This window comes from Helianthus annuus, chromosome 4 (genome assembly GCF_002127325.2).
Source record: "Helianthus annuus cultivar XRQ/B chromosome 4, HanXRQr2.0-SUNRISE, whole genome shotgun sequence".
Taxonomy (NCBI): Eukaryota; Viridiplantae; Streptophyta; class Magnoliopsida; order Asterales; family Asteraceae; genus Helianthus; species Helianthus annuus.
The window spans coordinates 147,962,745-147,990,715 of record NC_035436.2 but is presented as its reverse complement, the minus strand read 5'-3'; the positions used below and the strand labels follow the sequence as shown (position 1 = coordinate 147,990,715).

Genomic DNA, 27,971 nt, shown 5'->3' with positions numbered 1-27,971 from the left:
GGGACTGATTTGGGAAAATAGGAGGGAAAGTAAAAACTTGTGAAAGAATATTAACATTTAGCTAAAAACAAAACTAAAAAAAATGTACATATGTATGACCGGTTACGGTTACGCTTAGTTAACATTTAGCTAAAAACAAAACTAAAAAAAATATACATATGTATGACTGGTTACGGTTACGCTTAGTTAAATGTGCCATAGGGGTGTAAATAGGGGTGGCAATCGTGTCGGGTTGATGGGTTGACGGGTTACGGGTTGACGGGTTGAAATATTCAACCAGAACCCGACCCATATTATTATTCGGGTTAAATATTTCAATCGTAACCCGACCCATATTAATTCGGGTCAACCCGAACCCGACCCGTTTAACCCATATTTTTAAATGAGTGACATAAGTGGACGATTTATAAACGAGTTGTTCGGTTTTAAAGGAGTTGGCCCGAGCCTTTCACTACTCGAGCTTGACTCGTCATGTTTTTCTGCTCGACTCAGTTCAAGTCTACTTATTTGAGCTCGAGTTTGGCTCGCGAGTAAAACCCAAAACTCTAGCTATTTTGCGAACAATCTCAAATGAGCTAAAATCTCAACTCGAACTAATTTCAATATTGTACCAAATGCGCCTAGTTGAGACCGACTTTGGCTTTTTAAAATTGGGTTAAAATCATTTTTGTCATTATATTTTAAATAAAAAACAAAAATAATGTTTCGACTAGCCTAAACGAGCTTTGTATTTTAGGCTCGAGATCGGCTCTGTTCGAGTCTACTTATTTGAGCTCGAGCTCGGTTTGCGAGTAAAACCCAAAGCTCGAGCTCGGCTCAAGCTATTTCACTCGTGAGCCTTCATATCACCCGAACAAGCTTCAACATTCATCCTCGAGCTGCAATATCCCATCCAATGCTTGCAACTTCATCTTTAACCATTATAAATGCACCGAATTACGTGTTTTACCTGCAAATCACCAAATTTTCATAGTCATCTCATTCTAAGCAAGTAACCACATTAAATACGCATAAAACATCATATTTAGACACTCTAAAGCTCGGTTTCACCCTCTCCATCACTGGGTCGGACGGCTGTTCGGTCGAATGGCCATCCGATCGGAGGGTCATCTGATCGGACGGTCATCCAATCGGATGTCCATTCGGACATCGGAGACACGTTTACTAGTTTTCTGATTTTGATTCGATTTGCGAGCTAGATCAATCGTTGCGTTGCGTATTATTGTGTAATATCATCACATGATAAGATTATATAACTAACACAAAGTTTCCATGTTTCAAGTAAGTGTCAAGTTTCAAGTTTCTTGTTTATCAAAGCCTCAAAGTTTCTCGTTCAGTTCAAGTTTCTCGCTAGATAAGAGTCTCGTTCAATAGTATCAAGAGTCAGGTATCAAGTATTAAGTTTCAAGTCTCATCAAGAATCAAGATTCATAGCGTTTAATAAGTTTCAAGCATCAAGTGTCAAGTTTCAAAGTTTCACAAATGTTCACATAGTTAAGTCTCAATTGTATAGGTACTAGTCTTGCCAAAAGTTAAAAGTTCAGGGACGCAGGGCATTACACCTCAAACCTGGTCTGGGATGGGTATTTATAGCCGAGGAGTGAAGGAGGGTGATTGAGTGGCTAGACTGACAGCGTGCAGCCCTTTGCAGGTGTGTCAGGCTTGTCGATCACCGAGGTGATGCCACGTTCCACTGCGACTGTCAGTCTGTGTGCCAGCGTTTCTTATGTGTGGGCTGACAGGCGACTGCCATTGGTGCCACTTGTTGTTACGATGTCAGTCCCAATTGCTCTGTGGATAGGATGCAGTGCCTGGCCGCATCGCTATCTGCGGTAACTGCAGTCGTTTCCGCGTCCTTTGTTCTGGCAAAGATGTCTATAGGATGCAGTGCCAGGCCGCATCGCCATATGCGGTAACCATTGTTGTTACCTAGATCCCTTGTTGTGACGAAAATATTCATATGATGCGGTGTTAAACCGCACCTCTATGTATGACATCCATTTTCATACACAAGGTAAGTCTTCTCATCACTTGACCGATTGGATTTGGTATCTGTGTTCGCGCATGCCCGCACAGACGCAGATAAGTTCTTGCTGGTGTGAGTATTTGATAAGGGTGATGGTCACTCGCGACTGCTTTGGTGCGAGATCTGGGACCATACCCCTTCAAAGTGGTTCTTCGGTTTATCACTTTCTAATATTAAAAAAAAATAATTTTTAACATGTTAAGCTGAACTTTTATGACATATTTAGGGTGAAGGGAGTGGTTAGACATTTAGAATTGGTAAACTCTCTAATCACCCAATCACGTAGCGCCATGCCAATTGTTTACCTAATGCTCAAAAACGTTGCCGGTGGTTTACCTAATGGTGAAATGTCCATGTGGTGTCCATACGGATGCTGAACTCCCTCTGCATTGTTGTAAAGCTTGTTTCTGGATGATTTGACACAGCAAGTTAATAGAACAACCTAAGAAATCTGTGCAACAGAAATCACAAGTTACATATCAGCAAAAATGTGATAAATATTGGAGTGAACAACAATATGCCTCAACGCAGCAATGCTTGCTACAACAGCCATGAGACCAAAGAAAGAAACGTTGAGCCAATGCCATGACTTTTGTAAAGAATTTATCTTATGTTTCTTAGCCACTAGGTACATACAATCTGCAAGAATAAACGTAAGTGGGAATGTACTGATTGCCCCCGTTAAACTCATGAAGTCTCCAAGAAACGGCAACGCTGCTGATACAAAAGTGGTGATAATAATGTAACCCCCTCTAACCATGATTCATAACGACAAGTTTCTAAACCTCAATGCACTTCCTTTTATTCCATATCCAGTGTCCGGATACTCGTACATTGGGCTTGCAAATATCTACAAACAAACAAATCAGAAACCACGTTGATATGTTGTATGGTGTATGAGGTGTTGTAACAATGTAACTAGTGTAATAGGCAGAATATTACGTGCAAAGCGATAACTGACTGTAAAAAGGCAGATATGTAGGCAGACGTTTTCACCCAAACCGGACCATTAACACTGTTGAGCAAATAAGAAGATGCACCGTTCCCAAAAGCCCAGTAACCTATGAAGACAATGGCGTATAATGGCAAAACTCCAATGGAAAACTGGAAGTAGAGAGCCTTCATCATGTTACTAACAACCGGCGGTCTCAATGTTGCCTACAACATAAAAAAACATCATTTATCTTTATAACAGATTCGTAAGTGGTTTCTGAATCTTACCTGTATTTCTGGGAGCATTCCTGTGTTGAATGCAAACACAAGACTTGCAGAAGCACCAATGGTTGTAAAGATCTTGCTTGTGTGTGTTCCTGGAATGCTATAGTCCCTTGGTGGAGCTTTAATTCCTGTATTTCAATATTTCAATCATAAAAAATAGTTCTAACCGAAGGAAATCGTTAAAGGTGAGGGAATAATCGATTATACCATTACGTAGAAAGAAGGAAACTGCTGTAACAATATATACTAGACTCAAGAATGTCGAAACGCCAAGCCATATTCTTAAAGCCGATAGATGAGGGATACAAATTGCAAAGAGGCCACAAGTGAACCCTGCAATTGCAATAAAGTATGGGAGCTTTATGGCATTTTCATCCCTGAAAGTTATATAAATTGCCTGCAAGATCATACCAACAAAGTTAACAGATAAAGAACAATTAAAGATGCGGATGGTACCTACCTACCATTGTTGAAGATTGAAGGTAGGTAGGAGAGATGGTTTGCTTTGCTCGAACTTAATTAGGATTTTAGGGTTTCAGGAGGTCTTGTTATATACAGGGTGAAAGGGTGCCAAAATGAGAGGGAAAAGCAATTAAGGAAAAAGGGTTAATAAAAAGAAAAATGAAATGACAAAAATGCCCTTGACAGCTTTAACAGATACGGATGGAGTTAAGTCAGTTGGATCAAAATGGCAACGATGAAACCTTTTTGGATCCAGATGTTAAAAATGAAACCTTTGGACTAAACTAACAAAATGGCCCAAACTACAGGGACTAAAATGGCAATTTACTCAAAGGAAAATTATGTGATTGGTTGAGAAGGAATGAACCCCACCACACATCTTTTTCTCTCCCCCTTCCCTCCCTCTCCCCAACTCGGTGAACCTTTATCAATTTTGGCCACCAATTCGGTAAACACTTGAGCGGTAAAGGGTTGGCTGTGGTCACTGATTCGGTAAACACAAGTTTACCGCAACCACTCCGTATACCCTATGTTTTGTAATTAATATTTTTATATTCAATTTTTGTAATTAATCTCCCTACTAATTTTTGTCCAACTTTTCATTCCCTCCTAAATACCCAGTTATTTTCCCCGGATCTCACCATCGAAAATTAGAAGTACAACAATATAGGTTTTTTGAGGGAACATTACAACACTATAGGTTTTTGGAGGGAAAATCTAGAGGGGAAGTAATTAACTAAGAAAACACTTACGGAAATACGGTAATTTTTTTTTAATTTAGTTAAAAAGGTATATAATAAACTAGGTTAAAACCCCGTGCATTACACGGGGTTGCATAAATATAATTTTATATAATAAATAATAAAAAGATATATCTTAAAAAACTCGTATACTACACGTGTTGAAAAAATATAATGTCGTATGTTAATAAAATTAGTCATCAAGATTTATCTTTTAAAAAGAGTAAACCTTTATTTTGCTACTTCTGGTTTGGTCGTTTTAACGGTTTTGCCACAATCATTTAAAAATAGTCATTTTCCTCCAATAGTTTGCTATGTTTTTTTCATTTAGCTCCCTGACATTAACTCCATCTAAAATGTTTGTTAGCGGGATGAGTAGTTAAGTAACTTCAAATATAAAACTAAGGGTATTTTAGTAAAATTACAAATAAAGATAAATCAACTTATATTTTAAAATAAAAAATAAGAAAACTGAAGTTTTCCAAATCTTAAAAGATAAGTCACGATTTCAATTAATAACTTAATTCGAAATAGTTTGCATAAATATAATTTTATATAATAAATAATAAAAAGATATATCTTAAAAAGCTCGTATACTGCACGTGTTGAAAAAATATAACGTCATATGTTAATAAAATTAGTCATCAAGATTTATCTTTTAAAAAGAGTAAACTTTTATTTTGCTCCATTCGGTTTGGTCGTTTTAACGGTTTTGCTACAATCATTTAAAAATAGTCATCTTCCTCCTATAGTTTGCTATGTTTTTTTTCATTTAGCTCCCTGACATTACCTCCATCTAAAATGTTTGTTAGCGGGATGAGTATTTAAGTAACTTCAAATATAAAACTAAGGGTATTTTAGTAAAATTACAAATAAAGATAAATTAACTTATATTTTAAAATAAAAAATAAGAAAACTGAAGTTTTCCAAATCTTAAAAGATAAGTCACGATTTCAATTAATAACTTAATTTAAAATAGTGAAAGATAAAATTGATATTTTAAAATTAAATAAATACATATATTACTTTTATTTTAAATTAAATAAATACAAAAGATAAATCAACTTATATTTTAAAATAAAAAATAAGAAAACTGAAGTTTTCCAAATCTTAAAAGATAAGTTACGATTTCAATTAATAACTTAATTCGAAATAGTGAAAGATAAAACTGATATTTTAAAATTAAATAAATACATATATAACTTTTATTTTAAATTAAATAGATATATATATTAAATAATGGGTTTAGGCGATGACTCACCATATAATGACATGTGTCCTCAATTGAGTTTCTTTTATTATATAGTATAGATTATATAACATTTTAAAATTTAAATAATGTTTGTAAATAATAAAATATATATTAGGACTGTTATTTTTCAACAAAAAACTATTATATCATTTTGGATTTAGGGTATGTTTGGCAAAAGTAGCTGGTGGCTGGTAGCTGGAAGCTGGTAGCTGGTGGCTGGAAGCTGCTAGCTGTAGCTTTTTAGATATATTTGGTGTTTGGTAGAGTAGCTGGAGTTTTTAATAAAATGTATAAAATGACCAAAATGGACATAACTAAAAATTTAGAAAGTTGGTGCATTAAAAAGTTTTTTATTTTTAGAGGTTAAAATAGTCATTTTTTTTTCCTAAAAGCTTGTAGCTCCTTCTAAACGCTACTAGTAGTAGCGTTCAACCAAAAGCTTCAAGCTCCTAACCTAAAAGCTTAAAGCTCCTTCAACCAAACAAGACTTTTTATTGAGTATGAGTTTTTTCTTAAAAGTTTAAAGCTAGAAGCTCCTAAAAGCTACATACCAAACATACCCTTAATGTGATCCTTTGGGAATTAAAAAATACATCAAGAGATGCGGTTATCTAACCGCATCTTTTGCTTCTTGATCTTTTTAAAACACTCATAAGATGCGATTACATTTGAACCGCATTTTTTAGCCCATGTTTTTTACAAAACAAACATAAGATGCGGGTTAGAGAGGAGAACCGCATCTTTTATGGTCACCCATAGCATCTTTTGATCACTTATGTACTAGTGTTGGCGGTATGTCTATGTTTTTTCAACCTCAGGAATTTGTGCTTTATTAGTAATAGCCACTTTGATGTTCTTAATTTTGTTTCAGAATGTTTCTTAGCTCAGTGCCTCAGTGGAAAGGTTGCGAATCCTTAGAAACCCCAAGATGCAGCATTAAGGTTTCAAGAAACAAGAAACAAGAGATAGATATACCGCCATGTTATATAGATCAATTATGGACGTTTTTTTGGGTTGTTTAAGTTCCTAAATAATTGGTTTGTTATAGGGGCGGACCCACATGATGTGGGTCGGGGTCCACGGACCCCAATGTTTTTTAAAAAAGTAGTAGAACCGGTATGTTAAATTTTTCAAGGACCCTATAAAATAAATTAGTTTGACCCTATAGTATTAAAAGCAAATATGGCATGGTGGTAAATCTTCTTGTGTTGCAATTAGGAGTTCCCAAGTTCAAGTCTTACATCTCTTGTTTTTAGTTTATTTTTTCTATCAAAATTAAACTAGTGTTTTGAAACACCACAACCACCAATTGATCCTCTAATTTGCTTTTTTAAAATGATAAATTTAATGTCTCCGAATGATTTTATTTCACATTTGATTAACAAATAAGACTTTCAACATATAGTGGCGTTTAAAAAAATGCTTAAACAAAATTTTGAAGTTATGTGAAGTAGTTGTGTTGTTTAGTTAGCTATTGGTTTCAAGTAACTTATTAATCACCACAATTTGATAACTTGATTATTAAAAATGGTTCTTAATAATGTCTGCACTAAAGGCTTCTACATTATTTCCTAGCCCCGACCCGACCCGACTACGATGACCGACCCGAAAATTTTAATGTTCGGTTGTGAAAAATTCTAACACAAAAAATGGACCCTAATAAGAAAAAATCCTGGGTCCGCCACTGTTTATTATTTGATTTTTTTATATAGTTTATTGGCACCAGGATCAGCTTTGAACTAGCATTTGAGCTGTTGGTGCTAGCATACATGTAGACTGATGTTTGGTTTCTTTGAGATTTTGTGGTAATCTCGACTGAAATACACAAATATATATGGTTTCGATTTTCTTTTCTTTTTTTTTTTTTTTTTTTTTTTTTTTTTTTTTTTTTTTTTGATAAGTTTTGAATATAACTAAATTACTATTTTGTTTTTTTGTTACTATAGAAAGAACCAAACAATCTAATAAATTGGATAATAATCTATTTGTTATGAAATAATGCTAAGATAACAAGAAGAAAAACCGAATAGACAAACTTATCAAAACAATATCTAAAGAGTATGTATATGAGTATATCCATTTCATGATCATTCATTACACGGTGTTCATTATTTAATCACGTCTCATCAAAAACTTATTAGAATATTATATAAAACACTAAACCTAAGTGGAAAGCAATTAGATCATCTCCAACAGGACGCTTATGGAGTGAGGTGAAAAAGAGAAGGGTCGTCTCTAAATATGGCGAGAGGGAAACATGTTTATGCGCAGGAGCTTGCTAGTAAAGAGAATGGTCGGTTTTTAGGAGGGGGTAGACAGTGCTGGCGTAGATGGCACTGCCCCACCCCCACCCCCACCCCCACGGTCATTGCGGATGGTCTTAGTGGAAGAAAACCACCCCTGGGGTTTTTTTTTTTTTTAAAGAAAAAATTGCCAGAGCGTGCTTTTTTTAACGTCTTCAAAATTTTCTTTTACACCCTTTTAACATAATGCTCCACAATGCCCACATCCTCACTACACCCCTTTTAACATAATGCCTAACAATCCCCACATCCTAATTGCACCGCCACAAGGCACAAAATACCCAAAAGTCTTCCCCTCCCACTACACATATTCTAAATGATTCATTCATAAAAGGGTATGCACACAAATAATCAATAGACCATGAGATCTGCCATTAATCGTGTCACAATCCTACAACTATTATATACATCAACTTACATGAAATACATCACGGTGAAAGCCAAAACAATCACCAAAATCAATAACACATGAAATCCGAAAGATAAAAAACCCGCACTACTATTCTCTTTCTTCGTAAACCACTTCTCCAATTTTGAATCTTTCAAGCTTAACCATACTCCCGGATCACCCATATGCAACCGGCTTCCAATCATTATCGAGTTATTCAACCCTTGTATATTGTTATTTACATAAATGTTAACACCACAACTTTCATTCACCTCACCAGATGAAACCAGCGAGCCACGATGGATGGTCATTGTGGCGCCCATATTCGTTCCTTCCAAATTCGGGTCTCTGATGATCGCTGGTTGTTGAAAGGCTGGGCCTCGGCGGCTGCTCTCTGACGACATGATTTGAGCTATGAGAGCAGATATGTCGATGGTGGCTGTTGTTTGTTCTTTGTGGTGGTTCATGGTGGGCTATGTATGTTATGGTTTACAAACTAAACCAAGAAAGAACCATACTTTGCTTATAGAATTGGTACTTGCATGGTTGATGCCTTTCTCTACCCACAAGGCACAATATGCTTTTTCCCCAATGATAGCTTCACAATTACACATACCATCACTTTTTTTTGCATTTTAACTTCACAATTAATATGAAATAATGTAAATAAATTAAGGTGGAATAGAAACAAACCATATTTCTAGTATTTGAGAAAAAAAAAAGGTATATAACTTACTACAAAATATCACCATAAGCCAAAAACCTTTTTTGTAAAAGTGTGAATATAATATGTTCCTGTATGCAGTTTCAAGAGTGGTAAGGCCAAGTGTTTCAGCAACAGCCTCCTACGATAGAGAAGCATTCAGTATGATGAGAAATCCAGAGAGAGTGAAGGGGATTTGTGGCAGTTTTTTTTGCCATTGGATACTTCTGGTTTAGGGATTTAAGACGAACCATCCATGTGGGATGTGAGTTGCTGGATGGACAAAAGAGGCAGGCAGCATGCATGGTGCTACGCCACAGGAGGAGGTAATTATCAGGGGTGAGTTTGATGTTAATCATGTGTAGAAGGGTGAGTTTGCATACCCAAAAGATTCATCATCATCATACTCAGTAAATCCCACCAATAGCAAAGCTAAGGTAGGGTCTGAGAAGGGTAAGATGTAGACAGCCTTACCTCTACCCCATAGGATAGAGAGGGTGCTTCCAATAAGACCCCGGCTCGATTATAGTTTTGCATCAAGCCTTGGACATAAGGCACATAACACTTAGCAATCGGGAAAAAGACCGATTGGTGCATGCACCCCCTTGTCGTTCGGCTATCAACGCAACTACACGATGCATGATTAACCGTCCGTCGCTTTTAACGTTATTTTCTCGAAATTAGTAAAATAACGTTAAAATTAGTGCAATTTCACTTTTGCCCCCTAAGCGACTACACATATATACATTATATGTGCACACTGCAAGCGGGGCGATCATACCCAAAGATTGTGATGCCTAAAAGTAAAATATATAGATAGATAGCAATTTTACACTTTACACACATCAGGAATTAAAGAATACAAAATAATAAAATGAAGATAATCTAGTTTATAACAGAAACACTTTTCTCGTTGATTGTGTGTCAGAAGGAACTATGTTTCCAAATGACTTCCTCATGTTGAATGCTAGTTAGTTGGAACTTTATTTCCTATCGGTCCTTTAAGTTACCCTTTTTGCAATAGTATTTGAACTCCTTGTATTTTTCTCTTAGTATTGCAAAAGTTTGGTTGATTACTTGAATTAAAGGGTTGTATATGATTTGTTTTCACATAATGTAAAACACTTTCAACTCTCTGATTTGAGTGCTCTTTTGAAAATTGTATTTAGTAGAAGGTTTGTATACGAGTTTGACAGTTTACCTACTCACTTTGCATGTCATTTTCTTTAGCTCAAGATGATGACAAATACTAGTTCGAATACATCTATAAGATGATGACAAATAGTAGTTAGAATACGTGTATGGTAAAAAAAAAAAAAAATAAAGTATCAAATACATCTATGGCATAAAAGGTATAAGAACTTTGGATTTTAGACAATAAACATTTTATCATTTACATTTCTCGATATAAATGCTTAACTTCGAATAAACTGTCAAGAACTAGACGTGACACCAAGAGATATAGACCATGATTAAATATATAAATGCTTAAATTACAAATAAACTATCAAAAACTGGACGTGAGACCAAGATGTATAGACGATGATTAAAAAAAGTTATAACAAATTAAGCAATTACCAATTTAAACTTGATTTAAAAAAAAAAGCTATAAAAAATTAAGTAATTACCAATTTACCATTAAACAAGCCTAGGGGGATAGCTGTGAATTACTTTTAAAAACTTATTGTCAAGAATGGGATTCGAACCCATGCCCTTTCGGACCAGTACCTGAAACTGGCGCCTTAGACCAACTCGGCCATCTTGACGTTTTGTTTTATGATCAGTCAATTAAATATTTAATTACAGGTCATATTTGTTGTGACGACAAAGGTAGGCCACAATTGTTGCACTATGATCCAATTTTGTTGATGGATATGATATCATCATGCATTATCCAAAAGGCCAAAATCATGTCTATTATTTGTTACCAAATACATCATCTTTGAGTAATTATATAATTTGCTAAAGAAGAAAACAAGGGCAACTATTTCTTCAGTTATTTAGTGTCTAAATCCCCAAATTAATAATTTATAAATATTATTTTATTATAAAGGAATCCAATTTTCAATTTATATAAAAGCATCAAGAAAAATACTATTTATTTTTATTCTATTTTTTTTTTTTTCATAAAGAAAAACCACTTTGCTTTCATTCAATTCAACCAATCCCATATCGATTGGAGGAGGTATTTAATTGTTTCTATATAAGACTTGACTTGACTTAACATTTGTTTCCTTTGAACATTCTTTTTTTTTTCTTTTTAATGACAAATGAATATTATATAAACCTGATCACTTGGACAACATGTGCGGACCTACATAGTGGTTAGGGTGGGCGGCCGCACCCCTTGAAAAAAAATTTAGTGTATATTTTAGGCAAAAAACCCGACCGCACCCCTTGAAAATATGGTTGAACACCTCATCCGCACCCCTAGCAAATAATTTTTAAGTCCGCCACTGTTGGACAAGCCCATTGGCAAAAGGCTGCTCACATACAAATGTTGACAACGCTTGTGACCAGACCCGCCCATCATTTCAAGGAAAATCTATCGCCTTCAGGCGACCCTATGGTAAAACCACTAACCCACCTAGAGAAAAATGAGTAAGTGGGACTCCAACCCATGACCTCCACATTGGAAGGTCATGGGGTTGCCTCATCCCAAACCAATTGATCTGGAACTCAACAACCTTCCAACGTGGGGGTCATGGGTTGAAGTCTACCTGATGCAATTTTCTCTAGGTGGGTCACGGGTTTTACAACAGTGAACTTTCGAGTAGTGGGTTACCCCTGGAATGGTGGGTGAACCTGGTCACCAGCTATGTCTATGTTCGCAGAGCGTGATTTATCACATATTCGAAATTTAGGTTAACCTTTGTTTACGGAAGAACAAGTCGAGAGCGATGATTTATCACATATGGCTATAGCGATCAATAGCAAGAAGATAAGATATGTTTGTAATTGTCCAATATACATAGTCCCTTATACTTACCACAATTTATTAGTACAATCTTCAATTTGTAAACATTTGAATTTTACATCAAGATAGATGGTAAACAGATAGCAAGCTGCGCCGTTACCCATTTTTGAATAACAAACTAAGTCTTTTAAAAATTACGTCCATAGATCTCGGGGTTAATCTCTGTTAAAATGCTAAAGGATGGTTAATCTCTATCAAAAGTATACCTTTTAAAAGAGCATCTTGTTTTGATTTTGTAGGTTTGTTGACACCCCCACCCTCCATTACCCTTTAGACATGAATTTAAACTGGACTGAAATAATCTTGGTAGTATAAATCCCACTTCCTTATACTTAGAAGTAGGGCTAAGCAGTATACGGTTCAGAACCGTCAGAACCGGGGAACCGAACCAGAACCGCTAGATTCAAACCGTATTTTTGTATATAGGGTCCGGTTCCGGTTCTTAAATTTGGGTAAAAACAGTTCCCGGTTCGGTTCCGGTTAAAGAACCGCTAGAACCAGTTGGGATTATAAATATTTAAAACCCTATTTTATTAAGGAAAATTGGTTTTTAATAAACCAACCTTTGCCCCATTGGTAAATAATAATCCTACCTACGTAATTGGTATACAATAATCCTACCTATTAACATGTTGGTACTCAATGAACTTTCGTTAATTTTTTTTAACTGAAGTTAGTTTTTAAGTTTTAGTTACTACACAAACAGTCCCTGTATTTGTTAAATATATAACTTTGAAGTTCATAAATAATTTTAATTACACCCCCCTCTTGATAACAGATCGGCAGCCGCATGGGAGCCGGCACCGGTTAACAGGCCGGCGGTGTTTGTCCAGCCGACGACACCCCCTTCCCTCCTTCTCGGTTCTCGGTTACCCACACTCCGGTGCCGTCTATCTCCGATAACCACAACATCCACAGCCAAACACCCCTTCGACTCCCTCGATTTCCGGCGGTAATATCACAGAAAAGAGAGAGAGAGAGAGCTGAGAAGATATGGGACAGAAGGAGAGAGAGAGCGCAGAGATGCCGTTTTCCGGCGACAAATCCGCCGTCGGCAACGGTGGTTCTTGCTCCTTGCTCCCGACGACGTATGGCGGCGGCGACGGTGGTTCTTGCTCCCCGACAAGTTTATGGTAAACCCCTCTCATCGTTCTTTACTTTCAGCTGTGGATGGAGATTGCTGTTGTTGATTATGATGAGGATTTGTCAAGGTTGAAGATGATGAACGATTATGGTGCTGGAGAGTGACGGCAGGAGCGGTGGCCGTCGGAGATTTTGGCCGATGATAGCGATGCAGGACCCGGGTTCACGTAAGCGGGTCAGATTTCAGTTTCATCTCAGATGCCAGTTCGAGTTCCGGGTCAGATTCAACGGGTATCGGGTCAAGACAAGTCTACGGGTCAGCTTGGTTCGAGTTTTTCAGCGGGTTTTCGGGTTTATTTCGAGTTTTACAACTACAGGGACTGTTTGTGTAATAAATACAACTACAGGGACTGTTTGTGTAATAAATAAAACTTAAAAACTAACTTCAGTTAAAAAAAATTAACAAAAGTTCATTGAGTACAAACATGTTGATAGGTAGGATTATTGTATACCAATTACGTAGGTAGGATTATTATTTACCAATGGGGCAAAGGTTGGTTTATTAAAAACCAATTTTCCTTATTGTTATACACATATATAGTTAGCATTAACATGGGAAAACTCTTGTGAGTTGGAAAAATTTTGAGAATTCGGTCTTTCTGTGCGAATTTTGTCCCTATTTTTTTCATACATCTAGATTAAAATGTTATAAAAGACCGTCGTAAAAAAAATTAATTTTTTTTTTGGAATTGGTGTTTTTTGGCACCTTACAGCAGCTTTAAAAACTGATGACATAAGCATGACATCACTTATTACAGCATTTATGGCAACCCCTAAATGAAAAAAAATGCTAGTTTTTTTTGGGAAAAGTTGATTTTTTTTAGGATTTTTGGTAAAAAAATTATTTTTGAGAAAAACTTTCGTAAGACCAAGTTCTTTAAGTTCTCACAACTTGTATACGTTTTCATTTTACCCTAACCCTATATAGGTAATGTGTCAAGTTTGACTTGTTATTAATGATTTTCTAAAAACATGTTGTATACTGAATACTCTTCAATTGTTGTATGCAGAGAGGAGGAGAGGACGTTCAAAGGTGATCCTAACCTTGACCAATTATCACCCGTCACATCAAATTTAGTGTTAAGTATCCATTAGCTAGTAAGTAATGTGGCGCTACCCATGTCATAAACTATAATTTTTTTTAAATTTAAATAAAGTCAAATAAAAAGTGCATAAAAATAAAACATAAACTTAAGCATTTCATAAAAAATAAAACATAAACCTTAAACATTCCATAAAACTAGAACATAAACATTAAACATCGCATAAAATAAAACCTAAAAATAAACACCACATAAAAAAAACCCAAAACCTAAACGTGCATCCTAATAATTTGCTACGCCGAAATGTGCTCGAAGTCCTCGTCATATGCATGTTTGTAGTCCACAAGGGCTACTTCGATGACTTCTAATTATGAAAGCTCGTTGCCAGGATTTTCCACGTTGAGGAACCTCCCATGGAATCTAGAACATTAGAAACGGATAAACGAGAAATGTGAGTTTAGTTGATCCATGTTTCGGGTGGTCTCACCGATATGGATACAAAACCGTTGGAACACCCGGTTCAAAACGATGCACTTCTACTAGAGGATGTGCGTTGGTGTTGGGATGCGACATAAGACATAGCCAACGCAATGTCTTCCTCTTCGGTCCATGGGTTGGTTGACATTTTGAGATCGAAATATAAAATTTGAAAGAGTTTTTGGTAGATGGAAATATAAAATTTGAGAGAGTTTTGTGGATGAGGTAGAGTAAATAATAGGATGAGTTGGTTTAAATATAGAAAGATAATAGCTTATTCGAATTTGAATTTTTCCTAAATTGTTAACGGTAAAAAAAAAAGCCTTGAAGAACACAAATGTGAAGTGGGTGCCGGTGCTAGCCAACCTGCGGGGGTGGCAGCAGTGTTCTGGCATGGGTACTTACCCGTAACACCAGTACCCGTGAGTGCCTCGAGTGGCCTTAAAAGAAGCTAATTTCATGTATCAACCGCTCAATGGTTCTTAAGGGTGATCCTAATGGTAAGGTGCATTCCCTCTATCTTAGAGATAAAGGATTTAAATCCTGCAAAGTGAAGGCATAACTAACTAATATAAGTAGATTAAGATTAGGAGCGGTTTAAAGAAAAACGGTTTAATGAATTATGTTACATTGGAATGGTGGGGCAGGGCATACTCGAGCTTACAATTTAATAAAATGCAACACTTTAGTTGCAATTCGTAAACGTGTTACGATACTACATTGGTGGGGCTTGTAAAGTTATTTCACATATGTTGGTATTAACCTGTGCTATTGGTGACAAAGGCAATGAGGGTTAGGGTGATAAACAAGTGAGTTTCATATTAAAGAAGTGACTATTTTACTACCAATATTGTTTTATACATCCCAGGGGATTTATACTTCTAAGTAGGGCTGTGCAACGGTTCAGAATCGGACTGAACTGAACTGAACCGGAACCGAACCGAACCGGAACCGTTAATTGCTAAATTTAAGAACCGGAACCGAACCGTATTATAACGGTTCCGGTTCGGTTATGAACCAGTTAAACGGTTCTCGTGTAAACGGTTCTCGCGGGAACCGGTTGACAACTAAATCCTAAACTTAACAATTCAATAGAAACGAATCAAACCATTTAAAACATTAACTAAGATTTGCAACATTCAAAGTTCAAACCAACCAAAATAAAAGTAGCAAAGCAACAATAAAAAATTTCAAGCCATAAAACAAACTCTAAATAAAACTATTACAACCATCGTGTTAACCATTTAAACAAGCGATACAATATTTATATACGCATTTACAATTCGATCTACATTGATTTGATTATTTTTGTTCAATTTTTATTTTCATATACAGAAAACTATATATATCAGAAAGCAAACATCTAGAAAGAAAATATATGCAATCGTAAAAAAGGTCATGTAGAATAGCGTACCTGTATTTGCAGGGTGTTGATGGAGGATGAACTTGTATGATAGCAATTAGGGTTAGGGTTGAGAGATGGAGATGAACTTGTATGATAGCAATTAGGGTTAGGGTTGAGAGATGGAGAAGAATTAGAAGATGAAAGATGAGATCGTGGAATGAATATAAGAGGAGGGAAGAAGAATTAGGATGGTCGTATGATGTTGAAAAACCCATTAATAAAAGGAAAATTGGTTTTTAATAAACCAACCTTTGCCCCATTGGTAAATAATAATCCTACCTACGTAATTGGTATACAATAATCCTACCTATCAACATGTTTGTACTCAATGAACTTTCGTTAATTTTTTTTAACTGAAGTTAGTTTTTAAGTTTTATTTATTACACAAACAGTCCCTGTAGTTGTATTTATTACACAAACAGTCCCTGTAGTTGTAAAACTCGAAATAAACCCGAAAACCCGCTGAAAAACTCGAACCAAGCTGACCCGTAGACTTGTCTTGACCCGATACCCGTTGAATCTGACCCGGAACTCGAACTGGCATCTGAGATGAAACTGAAATCTGACCCGCTTACGTGAACCCGGGTCCTGCATCGCTATCATCGGCCAAAATCTCCGACGGCCACCGCTCCTGCCGTCACTCTCCAGCACCATAATCGTTCATCATCTTCAACCTTGACAAATCCTCATCATAATCAACAACAGCAATCTCCATCCACAGCTGAAAGTAAAGAACAGTGAGAGGGGTTTACCATAAACTTGTCGGGGAGCAAGAACCACCGTCGCCGCCGCCATACGTCGTCGGGAGCAAGGAGCAAGAACCACCGTTGCCGACGGCGGATTTGTCGCCGGAAAACGGCATCTCTGCGCTCTCTCTCTCCTTCTGTCCCATATCTTCTCAGCTCTCTCTCTCTCTCTTTTCTGTGATATTGCCGCCGGAAATCGAGGGAGTCGAAGGGGTGTTTGGCTGTGGATGTTGTGGTTATCGGAGATAGACGGCACCGGAGTGTGGGTAACCGAGAACTGAGAAGGAGGGAAGGGGGTGTCGTCGGCTGGACAAACACCGCCGGCCTGTTAACCGGTGCCGGCTCCCATGCGGCTGCCGATCTGTTATCAAGAGGGGGGTGTAATTAAAATTATTTATGAACTTCAAAGTTATATATTTAACAAATACAGGGACTGTTTGTGTAGTAACTAAAACTTAAAAACTAACTTCAGTTAAAAAAAATTAACGAAAGTTCATTGAGTACCAACATGTTAATAGGTAGGATTATTGTATACCAATTACGTAGGTAGGATTATTATTTATCAATGGGGCAAAGGTTGGTTTATTAAAAACCAATTTTCCTAACAATAATAAAAACTTAATACTTTTACCCTTCAGAGAAAATTAATTTTTGCCGTTCAAAGAAAAATACATTTTTACCCTTTAGAGAAAATCACAAAAAAAAAAAAAAAAAAAAACATTTTTACCCTTTAGAGAAAATCACATAATAGGTAAGCAAAGATGTCATGACGCTGACTGACTCTGCACCCAAATTAAAGTGAATCCCCAAATTTCTTCTGCAATTTCACTTCTCACCCTTCTCAACCTCTAGGGTTTCTGTTTCTCCTCATCCCAAATCTCATCAATCTTTCTTCAGTCTTTTCACCATAAGAATCAACCCTTTTGGTCTCATCATCACCAGACATGCACCACACCCAAAACCCACATAAAAATCACACCTTTATACCAACCCTAATCCCCATATAACCTTTAGATGCACAATCATCATGGATCCGAATGCTGTGGTGTTGGAAATCAGCTCCGATGAAGAGGGTGCGTGGGATGATCATGTGGATAAAGGCATCATTAACGGCACCGAAGATTATAACTGGATAGCGGATATTCTTGACGAGGTTAATCGAGGTGATTGCCGGTACGATGATGGAGGCGATGATTCCGATGAAGTGGTCTTGGTTGGTGAAGTTTTGCCCAAGAAACCTAGGAAGAAATTGGCGGTAAAGTCGTCTGCTTTAGTTCAGTTTGATGATGACTGCGTGGTTCTTGATCATGACCCGGATAAGCCTCCGGAGGCCCGAAGGGATGACCCGACTGATCGGGTTGAGGACGATGAGGATGATGATGATGATATTGTTGTTGTTAGCGAAAAGGGGCAGGTTTGAGTTTTATTTTATCCACATTTATGTAATTTTTGTAGATTATTATAAAAATTGTATGTAGGCTTTTGGGTTGAACATTTAAAAATTGTATGTGCACTAATTTTAATGTTATTTTACTAATTTCGTGAAAATAACGTTAAAATAGGGGATGGTTAATCATGTGGTGGCATTGATAGCCCAAAGACAAGGAGGTACATGCACTAATCGGCGTTTGTCTAACTTGTTGAGTGTTATGTGCCTTATGTCCAAGGCTTGATGCAAAACTACAATCGAGCCAGGGCCTCATTGGAAGCAGCCTCTCTATTCCTACAGGGTAGGGGTAAGGCTGTCTACATCTACCCTACCTTAGCTTTGCTATTGGTGGGATATACTAATGATGATGATTTAAAGATAACATAGATGATAATAATAGAATGATCAATGATGCTAAGGTCATATGGGTTTGTCGTCACATCATACGGGTCATATGGGTTTGGCGTCACATCGTCGTACCGCCGTATGATTTGGCTTCATATGACTTATATGATTATTTTTTGCCGTGTCATACACGGCCCATATTGCCGGTTTTTGCTAATAATATGGTGTTTGTGTTGCAGGTGGCATGTCGAGATTATCCCCATTCAAGACACCTTTGTATCAAATTTCCCTTCTCCTCTACACCAAAACAAACTCACTGTGATCAGGTAATTACAGAATTAACTTAATTGTTCTTTCTAATCAGTAACAAACGCGTTCTAGATTAGTATTATAGTATAATCTTGATTTGATTTATACCAATTTCTTTAAATTACAGTGCTACTGCTATGTTTGTGATTCACTCGCTCCATGTATCTATTGGGGCAATGGTAGTGGCGGTATCGATCATTGTCTCGCCACTGATAAAAGTGACTTCTGGAAAGTCGAGCGACAAAATTCCAAGAATGTTGGTAAAGATACCGGTGTTCCACCTTTGAACCCGGTCCCGGTCCCGGCTCCTCAAACTCCTTCCATCGACCACAATCAGACCCTGGTGCCAAATCCTATTCGGGCTTGCCCTGTAACATCTAGTTATGTAGTTCCGAACATTGTTAACCAGGATCGAAGCTCGTTTTTATCATCTAGGAACAAGTATCAACCCGGTTTAGTCTCCCAACAGTTGACCCGAGCAAGTAGCTGCACCATTCCAGGAAGTAGGGTGCACCATAATTATGACCTAGCTACCCCGCTTCACAGGCCCGTATTCAAACGAACGGCTTCGGATGTGTTTGCTTTTGCTCCAACAGCAAACCAATATTCATATAGCTCGTATTATAGAGGGAATTACAGAAACACTTTTACGTCTGCTTCACAGCCAAACATCGTCAACACTCCGGTTACATTTTCTCCAAGGTCAAACACCCCGTTTGACTTATCACCAAATTTCCAACCAAGTATGGACCCACGTGTTGAGCCCCCGGTTTTGTTTCAACCCAACCCAATTCCGTTATCTTCTCAAGCTCAAGGGAATTCTTCTCTACCACAATATACAGTTCCTTCTGAAGCCTCACGGCAAGAAAGTCAACGGTCAGCAGTTGACCCGAAGTTTTTTCAAGGAATTAGTTGGCCTCAAAGTCAGATAAACCAGCAACAGCAACCGCAACCTGATGCTCAAAGCTCGTTACTTGACGGTGTGGGTGCGGTTGGTGCGACCAACCAGCCCCCTCTTGCGAGTGGTTCTGGAGGTGCAGTCGATTATGAGTTTGATAATTGGATGTTTAACCCGCAGCCCTGTGAAGCGGGGTCCATGGGCAGTTCGGGACAGTTTGGGTTGAGTGAGTTTTCTCCTGACCCAGGCTTTATGGATTCAGGTACCATATTTGACTTTTAAGGTTTCTGGCTTTGGGTATATATTATATGTGTTTCTAAGATGCACCGCTGCCTTCTGCTTAGGTTAGCAGAGAGTGAAAGGCAACATTGGTGCATCTTATTGTGGTTTATTATTATTTAGATGCATAAAACTTTTTATGAAGAGAATGTGTACGAGGTATTTTATCGTCAAGTATGATTCTGAATCTTTATTTATCAGCAAATGAAATGTTAAAATCTTATTTGAAATGTGATTGTTCATTAGATGTATGTATGTATTGTACAGCCCAGGATAGTCTAGTGTTGGGACCATTGATCTGTTCGTTAACATGTTTATAATGATCGAGACCAGCTTGAGATCATGCCTTAAACTGAGACCCAAGACGGCAAGACCTGTATCCTGTTTTTGAGGCCAGGAATGGACTGATACTTTATCAAAGTCTGGTCGGGATCAAGTCTTGCGTTAGGCCGAATACAACTTGGGACCGTACATTTTTGCTTTTTTTTATTAGATTGTAAAATATTATTATTTCATTCGAGTATTCTAAACTTGGAGCCCGGATACTGTTATCTAAGTGAGGCAATCGTCTTAGGTTAGCCATAGTAGACAGGTGACGGGTTAAAATTGTTAAACGTGGACACTTCTCAGTAAATTTATGTGTCGACTGTGCACTTAAAAGATAAATCAAGCAATAGGTTGAGAAGTTGTTGCAGGTTGTATAAGGTGTGAAGACGAATTGTGAGTAGGTTGTATAATTAAATCTTATGCAATATAATGAACCCCAAAATGGAAAACAAGTCAATAAGCTAAACAAAGGCTAAACTAATAATTTGTATATTTTTATGTTAACATTTATATAGGTTGATAGATTAATCTATTTAGTTTTTCAACCTGGCATGATCATTAAACTAGTTAAAACCAACCTAAGACAAAATCCAGTAAAAAATAAACATTATCTTTTATTGGTGACTGCATGTTTTAAGCCTGATCAAGACTACTACTCTTTGCGCTTGCATCACCATATACAAGTACATCCTCTTGTTTTTCCTATATACCAACATGATGGCAAATACACGGCTATAAAATAAAACTAGTTGCAATCTCTCCAGTAGGGTGGGGGTTGAAGAACATCAAAGATGCTAACGATTTACTATTATGATACCTTACTATTAGACGATTATGACGCACTTATAATGGTTTCATTCGAGTATTCTAAACTTGTAGAGCCGGTCAATTGGTGTCTACAAAGACTATACAAGTCACAGAATGAGACATGGTTAAAAAAGTTGTTAACCTAAAACAGGTTTAGATAAGCGCACCACCCACCAGTCCATTGTGTTGTAAACTCCTACTGGCCACTTGTTGCTACACAGTCGTCAGCAAACCTATAATGGTTTCATTTGACTATTATACTAGCCACCACTACCGCATCAACCACCTCCGCCACCATTGCCAGTAGCCTCCACCACTCGGTATTGCCGGCGAACCCCTTTTGATTACATTTTTTAGAATAACGCATTTTAATACATTTTGAACTAACCAAATTGATATTATTTTAAGAGAAAAATGCTCGGATAGTCCCTGTGGTTTGTTCATTTTTCACCTTTAGTCCCAAACTTTCTAAAATTACAGCTATAGTCCTCAACTTTTACAATTTCGTTACCGGATGGTCCCTGACGCGGATGGGGTTAGTTTTTGGTATTAAGTGGATGTGAAATTACTAAAATGCTCTTGTTATTAAAAAATAACTTAAATGTAAAAAGAAATATATTAATTCAGGTGGGGCTCACATGGTTTATTGTAAACCTATCCTCCCTTTCTCTCTAGTTCACTATAGCCACCAACATCGACTACAACCACCGCCACCCTCCACTGGAAAACCACCACCATCCTTCATCTCCGCCATTGGTTCTGGCTACTGCAATGAAAAAAATCCGGCAGGCTCCTTGGTTGCTTATAATGGGGTCTTCTTCAACCTGAAGGGCTTGAGCGCTGGATGGTCCCGCTGGTCCATTCTTTTATCCAGGGGATATTTCTGGGTTTTTTTTTTTTTTTTTTTTTTCTGACATCCAAGTGTCTTGGAAGGAGTTTTCATATCTTTTCATTAAATTTGGTATCTACCCATTTAATTCAAAGGTGCTTATTGGCCTTTCTAGATGCTCAGGATTTGACATTTTCGAAATTCCTTGTGATCAGTCACTAAAACCGGGAGAGAATTCATGATTAATCCTCATGTTTATAGTGGCGAAGCTTGACCCGAATGACCGGGGGGTCGAAAACGTATATACCAAAAAATTTGTATAGAACCGGGGGGTCGAAAACGTATATACCCAAAAATTTCTATACGAAAACTACATATATAACACTACTAAGCGAAAAGTTCGGGGGTCGGGCGCCCCTCCCCGCCCTTTTTATCCTTCGCCAATGCATGTTTACGCACGTTGTGTATGGGCCGCATTAAATGTTTTCAAGCGCTTCTAGTTGTCTTAGTTCCACCTCTTTTTAACTTGGTTAGCTTTCCTTAACCATGATCTGAGTGTTCTAGAAGCTCTGGCCTTGTAGAGTTGTTCTGGACATGGGTAGGGTCTTCAATTACCTTGTGTGGAACCCTAAAATGCAGAGATGGAGATGACGGATGCGATGGTGGTTCTCCGGTGGCGGGTGGTGGTGGTTGTAGTTGATGTTGGTGGCTATAGTGAACCAAAGAGAAAGGGGATACGCTTACAATAAACCATGTGGGCCCGACTTGAATTAATATATTTCCTTTTACATTTAAGTTATTTTTAAATAACAAGGGCATTTTAGTAATCACACATCCACTTAACACCAAAAACTAACCCTCATCCGCGCCAGGAACTATCCAGGAACGAAATTGCAAAAGTTGAGGACTACAGCTGTAATTTTAGAAAGTTAGGGACGTGAAAAATGGGCAAACCACAGGGACTATCCGGGCATTTTTCTCTTATTTTAATACGGCCCATTTTGACCCAAACTCAAGTAGGCTCGAAATCAATTTTGCCCTTAACATGTTTAGACCAGTTACCGACCTGCTGTTACGACTTACGAGGCTTAGTTAAAAGCAAATAAACAAGTGGCTCGATCATAGTTCATTACTTAAAACCATCATCCTTCACACAGCCACCACAAGCGGAAAGAAAACCAAAGGTGGAATAGATAAGAGAGACATTCACTTTATTTTTTCCTGCAAAACCACTTAACACCGATCGGGCTTCTTTGTTTCAAACCTTAAGCACGCAACGCAGACAATCCCCTCCATGCAACAAATCAAAAGCCTTGTTGATCTCCTCCAGTGTCAAATTGTGAGTTATGTACTCATCAATCTTGATTTCCTGCAAACAAATCACCATGTCGCATTTTCAATCCATAATTTATCACCACCTATCAGTTAAAGTGGGCTATAATTTACCTTATTCATATACTTATCAACAAGCTGAGGCACTTGCGAACGGCTCTTAAAACCACCAAAAGCGGTCCCTTTCCAAACACGACCAGTAACCAGTTGAAATGGGCGGGTTGCTATCTCTTGACCTGATGCTGCAACACCCACTATAACCGATGTTCCCCACCCCTGTTTTTATTCAACTTAGTTTTATATTCATAGAAATCTTAATGTATGACATATAATTAAAAATGAGCATGTTACCTTGTGACAGCACTCCAAAGCAGCCCTCATAATGGAAACATTACCAATACACTCAAAACTATAATCGACACCTCCATCTGTCATATCAACAAGAACCTGTTGGATCGGTTTGTCGTGGTCTTTTGGATTCACAAACTCATTCACACCAAAGTCTTTTGCTGCAATTCATAATTGATAAAAGAAAATGTTATTAAGCCTACCATTTGTTTTATCATGTGCCATAAAAAAAAAAGAGAAAAAATGTAACTAATGCATGCCTCGATCAAACTTTCTGTTGTCAATATCTATCCCAATTATACGTGTAGCACCTGCTGCTTTCGCACCCTCTGCTACCTATCAAATGGTATTCGAGTTTATACAGTTTTAAAAGAAAAACATCCGCATTTATGATAAGTAAAAGATAAATCATCTTTATATATAAACTTACTGCAAGACCAACAGTCCCAAGACCGAAAATAGCAACATTTGATCCTGCTTCAACTTTTGCTGTGTTCCAAACCGCACCAAGACCTGAAGACATCATACTTTAATAAAATTAGAACCACACAACTAGCTAACGAATATAACAACAATATGCTATGCTGAAGTGAAGAAAAATATACCAGTAGGGACACCACAGCCAAGAAGGCAAACTTTCTCCAAAGGAGCTTTGGGATCAATCTTGGCGACACTTACATCATGCACAACAGTGTATTGACTAAAAGTAGAGGTTCCCATGAAATGATAAATCGGAGTTCCCCTGACTGAAAAACGACTCTTTTTATCATTCATCATGACACCAACTCCCGTGGCTCCCCTAATTTTGCCACACAGGTTGGTCTTCCCTGACTTACAAAACTTGCATTCCTTGCATTCGGCTTGATAACAGGGTATGACATGATCCCCGGGTTTAACTTCAGTCACCCCTTCACCAACGCTCTCAACAATCCTGACATTATTACATCATACAGTAATTTCAGCTTACGCCCTTGAAACAGTAACAAAAAGGAAAACAAAGTTATAGTTGGATGAAAGCAGATACATACCCAGCAGCCTCATGACCAAGAATACATGGAAACAGACCCTCAGGATCCTGCAGGGTAGAAATTTTAAGCCAATAGGTCAAAGCATAAGATACATAGCCACACGATGATAATTGATTATGATGTTCCAACTTAGAAATGAGATCGGTACTTGTACCGGACCGAACCAGTACCATAACGCAAATTACCGAAACCGGATACCGTATCATTGTGATTGCCAGTAGGTACCGGTATCGTTGAAAACAGTTAAAAAAATACCGGTACCAAAATAGTCGAACACAAATACCGGGACCGTTCCGTCGGTACTAGTATAATAAAGTAGCGGTACAACATCGATAAGGTACCTGTATTCAGCCAAAAAATCTCATCTCCATTTAACTCTTGACAATAATCCAAATCCCCAAAAAAAAAATAATAAATCCCCAAGAGCTACACATGACAGGTATTTTATCACAGATCTGAACAGAATTACCAAAGATCTATCCAATCAATGGATGTTGAAATAGCAATAGCAGTTCAAACATTTCATTTCCAAAAAAAACTGGTATAATGACCATAACCTAGGGCTCATCGATGCTACTAGGGTTTTAAGGAGAAGAATCCGTAAAGTAAATGAAAAATGATGAGAATTATGAGTCATATCATCTATACCTTGCCACTCCAAGTGTAAGCATCAGTATGGCAAAGTGCAGTGAAGAGAATCTGAACTCGAACTTCACCGGCTTGAGGCGGCGCAACCTCCACATCTTCAATGACTAGCGGCTTGTTAGGCTCATACGCCACCGCAGCTGCATCGGAAATTACAATCGGATTAAACTTAAATACATAGAGATTAGAGATGCAGATTCAAATGAAACTGATTTGAGTAATACCTTTACAGGTGATGACCTTTCCTTGAGTAGCCATGGCCGACCGATCAACACAGTTGGCGGTGTTACAGAGAGAGAGAGAGAGAGAGAGAAAAGGGTATGGAATGTGAGGCTGATACCAAAGCCCACGTTTATTAACCTTCGATTATCTGTTACGAATAACTCCAAAAATCTGCCCAGAGGCCCCAATCTGGATCCGATTCAGAATCCGAATAACTCCAGTGATGTGCCCAAAGCCCAAAGGTAACAAAATGTGTGGGCTTTAGACCCACCATGGTGGTGCTTCATTTACGTAATTTCTAATTTTCATTTTCGTTGACACTCAATATACGATTGATTTTCGCTATTTTTTGAACGACGAATTCTTGTGTTAAGCCATTATACTTTTTAAGTTGGAGAGCCCCGTTGTCCCACTCCGACAAGACTATGTTGTCTTAACCGGACGTACGCTGGCTTCAGAGTTTGGCTTGGGGGTTCCCCGGGAAACCATACCGCTGGCTGCCACTTGACAGCCGTTGTACCACCACAAGAGTAGAACTCTCTGGTGTAACACACGATGGGACGAAAACCCGAGTGGGCTAGGGATTCGAACTAACAACCTCGCACAAGGTGTAGCTCAAATCTTTCGTTGCCTTAATCCACCAAAAATGACACAAGTGGGGATCAAACTTGGGTCTCTACTGGAGAATCCAAACCTCCTACCACTAGGCCACAATTGATGGATACGATTGATTTTCACTTGATTTGCCTCTCACAAAAGCCAACATTTAAAAAAAATTGTGACTTGCTTATAAACCCCGTGGAGTGGTGTGGCTTAGGTGTGGGGGAAGGGGCTTGGAGAAGAAGACCCGTGTGGGAGCAAAGGTGATGGTGACATGGTTGGTTGTGGTTAGACATGGAAATTAGCCGTTGAACGGCTAGTTTATTTTAAAATATAAATTTCTAAAAAATCTAATATATAAACCCATTTAAACCACAACCTATTTAATATATGTTTCCACACAAACACCTTCTTTCACTTTCAAATTTCTTATTACTAAAAATGCAATCATCAAGTTCACCATCTTCATCATTATCATCATCGTCGTCGCTTGAAAAAATTGTTTTGTCATCTTCATCTGACGAGGGAGTAGACCTAACAAAATCATTGGTTTAAAAAATCGTTCAGTGTATCATTGAAGACATCATTGAAGACGAGGGGAGTTCAAAACCCAAAAGGAGGAAATATATACTACGCGATCGGCTTGCCACACATGAATTATTGGTAAGTGATTATTTTTCACCCAACCCAACATATGACAGGAGTTTTAGGGGACGTTTTAGTATGAGCCGATGTTTATTTATAAGAATAGCAAATGATTTAGAAAGTAAATATGAATTTTTCCAATAAAAACCTGATGCACTTGGTATCATGGGATTTAGCAAGTTGAAAAGTCACGACCGCAATTAGACAATTGGCTTATGAAACTAGTTCCGACATAATTGATGACTATTTAAAAATGTCAGAATGAATAACGAGGGAAAGTCTTCAGTATTTTTGTGGTATGTCATTGAACTATACATAAAAAAATATTTGAGAAAACCTATGTTTAGTGGCATGCAACAAATTTTAGAGTTTCATGAAGATAGACATGGTTTCCTCGGGATGATCGGTAGTATAGATTTAATGAAATAGGAGTGGGAACTTTGTCAAACTATGCATAATAAATAAACCGGTTATGATGCTTGAAGCGGTTGCATCACAAGATCTTTGGTTTTGACATGCATTCTTTGGTGTGGTCGCTTCGGATAACGATATAAAATATTTTTAAAAGTAAATTTCCAAAATCGTCCCCGACGTTTGGGCATGTTTGCCAGTTTCATCCAAAACAACTTTTTGTATCATACTGCCCTTCACTTTTACGATTTTTTTTTGTCATTTTCATCCAAATGTCTAACTTTTTTTGTGGCAAAATCGTCCGTGAGATTTGGGATTTTTTGCCATTTTCATCCAAATGTTTGATAGAAAAAATAAAGCAAATTAGACGTTTGGATGAAAATGGCAAAAGTCCTAAAAGTGAAGGGTAATATGGTACGAAAAAATTGTTTTTGATGAAACTGACAAAAATGCCCAAACCTCTATGACGATTTTGGCAATTTACTCTATTATTAATCAATCACCCATTTTCAACGACTATATAAACGATGTTGGACCGAATGCCTCTTTTTTTTGTCAATGGGGTGAAGTACAAATACATATATTTTTAGCGATAGAATTCACCTTGAATATGTTGTGTTTGTAAAATCATTTA

General features: G+C 37.6%; 3 protein-coding genes, 1 non-coding gene and 1 pseudogene across 5 annotated transcripts; 1 reads left to right on the top strand and 4 right to left on the bottom strand.

Annotated features, from left to right (window-relative positions):
* Positions 1-2,498: 2,498 nt before the first annotated feature.
* On the bottom strand, positions 2,499-5,242 carry LOC110933438 (annotated as a pseudogene).
* A 3,107-nt stretch (positions 5,243-8,349) lies between these two features.
* LOC110934675 lies at positions 8,350-8,869 on the bottom strand. The gene has a single exon (XM_022177546.2). It carries the CDS (start codon positions 8,854-8,856, stop codon positions 8,416-8,418), a length of 441 nt encoding a protein of 146 aa, XP_022033238.1. The 5' UTR covers positions 8,857-8,869; the 3' UTR covers positions 8,350-8,415.
* A 1,908-nt stretch (positions 8,870-10,777) lies between these two features.
* TRNAL-CAG lies at positions 10,778-10,858 on the bottom strand. The gene has a single exon. It is a non-coding gene; the product is annotated as a tRNA-Leu (tRNA).
* A 6,804-nt stretch (positions 10,859-17,662) lies between these two features.
* On the top strand, positions 17,663-20,842 carry LOC110936486. 2 transcript variants are annotated; one of them, XM_022178880.2, is made up of 4 exons: positions 17,663-18,297; positions 18,897-18,983; positions 19,094-20,126; positions 20,411-20,842. In XM_022178880.2, the coding sequence occupies exons 1-4, from the start codon at positions 17,911-17,913 to the stop codon at positions 20,461-20,463; spliced, it is 1,560 nt and encodes a 519-aa protein (XP_022034572.1). In that variant the 5' UTR covers positions 17,663-17,910; the 3' UTR covers positions 20,464-20,842. The 2 variants fall into 2 exon arrangements, with proteins under 2 accessions (XP_022034572.1, XP_022034573.1); XM_022178881.2 differs by lacking the exon at positions 20,411-20,842 and adding an exon at positions 20,209-20,366.
* Positions 20,843-23,198: 2,356 nt separating this feature from the next.
* Positions 23,199-25,843, bottom strand: LOC110936487 (alcohol dehydrogenase class-3). Its single transcript, XM_022178882.2, has 9 exons — positions 25,684-25,843; positions 25,463-25,599; positions 24,815-24,861; positions 24,392-24,717; positions 24,217-24,299; positions 24,047-24,122; positions 23,790-23,947; positions 23,553-23,714; positions 23,199-23,475 (listed from the first exon to the last, which is right to left on the bottom strand). The coding sequence occupies exons 1-9, from the start codon at positions 25,715-25,717 to the stop codon at positions 23,365-23,367; spliced, it is 1,134 nt and encodes a 377-aa protein (XP_022034574.1). The 5' UTR covers positions 25,718-25,843; the 3' UTR covers positions 23,199-23,364.
* Positions 25,844-27,971: the final 2,128 nt, after the last annotated feature.

Coding starts and splice junctions, on each gene's coding strand:
- LOC110934675 (XM_022177546.2), bottom strand. CDS start 8,856: ATGAACCACCACAAAGAACAAACAACAGCCACCATCGACATATCTGCT.
- LOC110936486 (XM_022178880.2), top strand. CDS start 17,911: ATGGATCCGAATGCTGTGGTGTTGGAAATCAGCTCCGATGAAGAGGGT. Junction 18,984..19,093: donor AACAAACTCACTGTGATCAG/GTAATTACAGAA, acceptor TTTAAATTACAG/TGCTACTGCTATGTTTGTGA. Junction 20,127..20,410: donor CCCAGGCTTTATGGATTCAG/GTACCATATTTG, acceptor TGTATTGTACAG/CCCAGGATAGTCTAGTGTTG.
- LOC110936487 (XM_022178882.2), bottom strand. CDS start 25,717: ATGGCTACTCAAGGAAAGGTCATCACCTGTAAAG. Junction 24,862..25,462: donor CTTACACTTGGAGTGGCAAG/GTATAGATGATA, acceptor TCTACCCTGCAG/GATCCTGAGGGTCTGTTTCC. Junction 23,476..23,552: donor TTGATAAGTATATGAATAAG/GTAAATTATAGC, acceptor ATTTGTTTGCAG/GAAATCAAGATTGATGAGTA.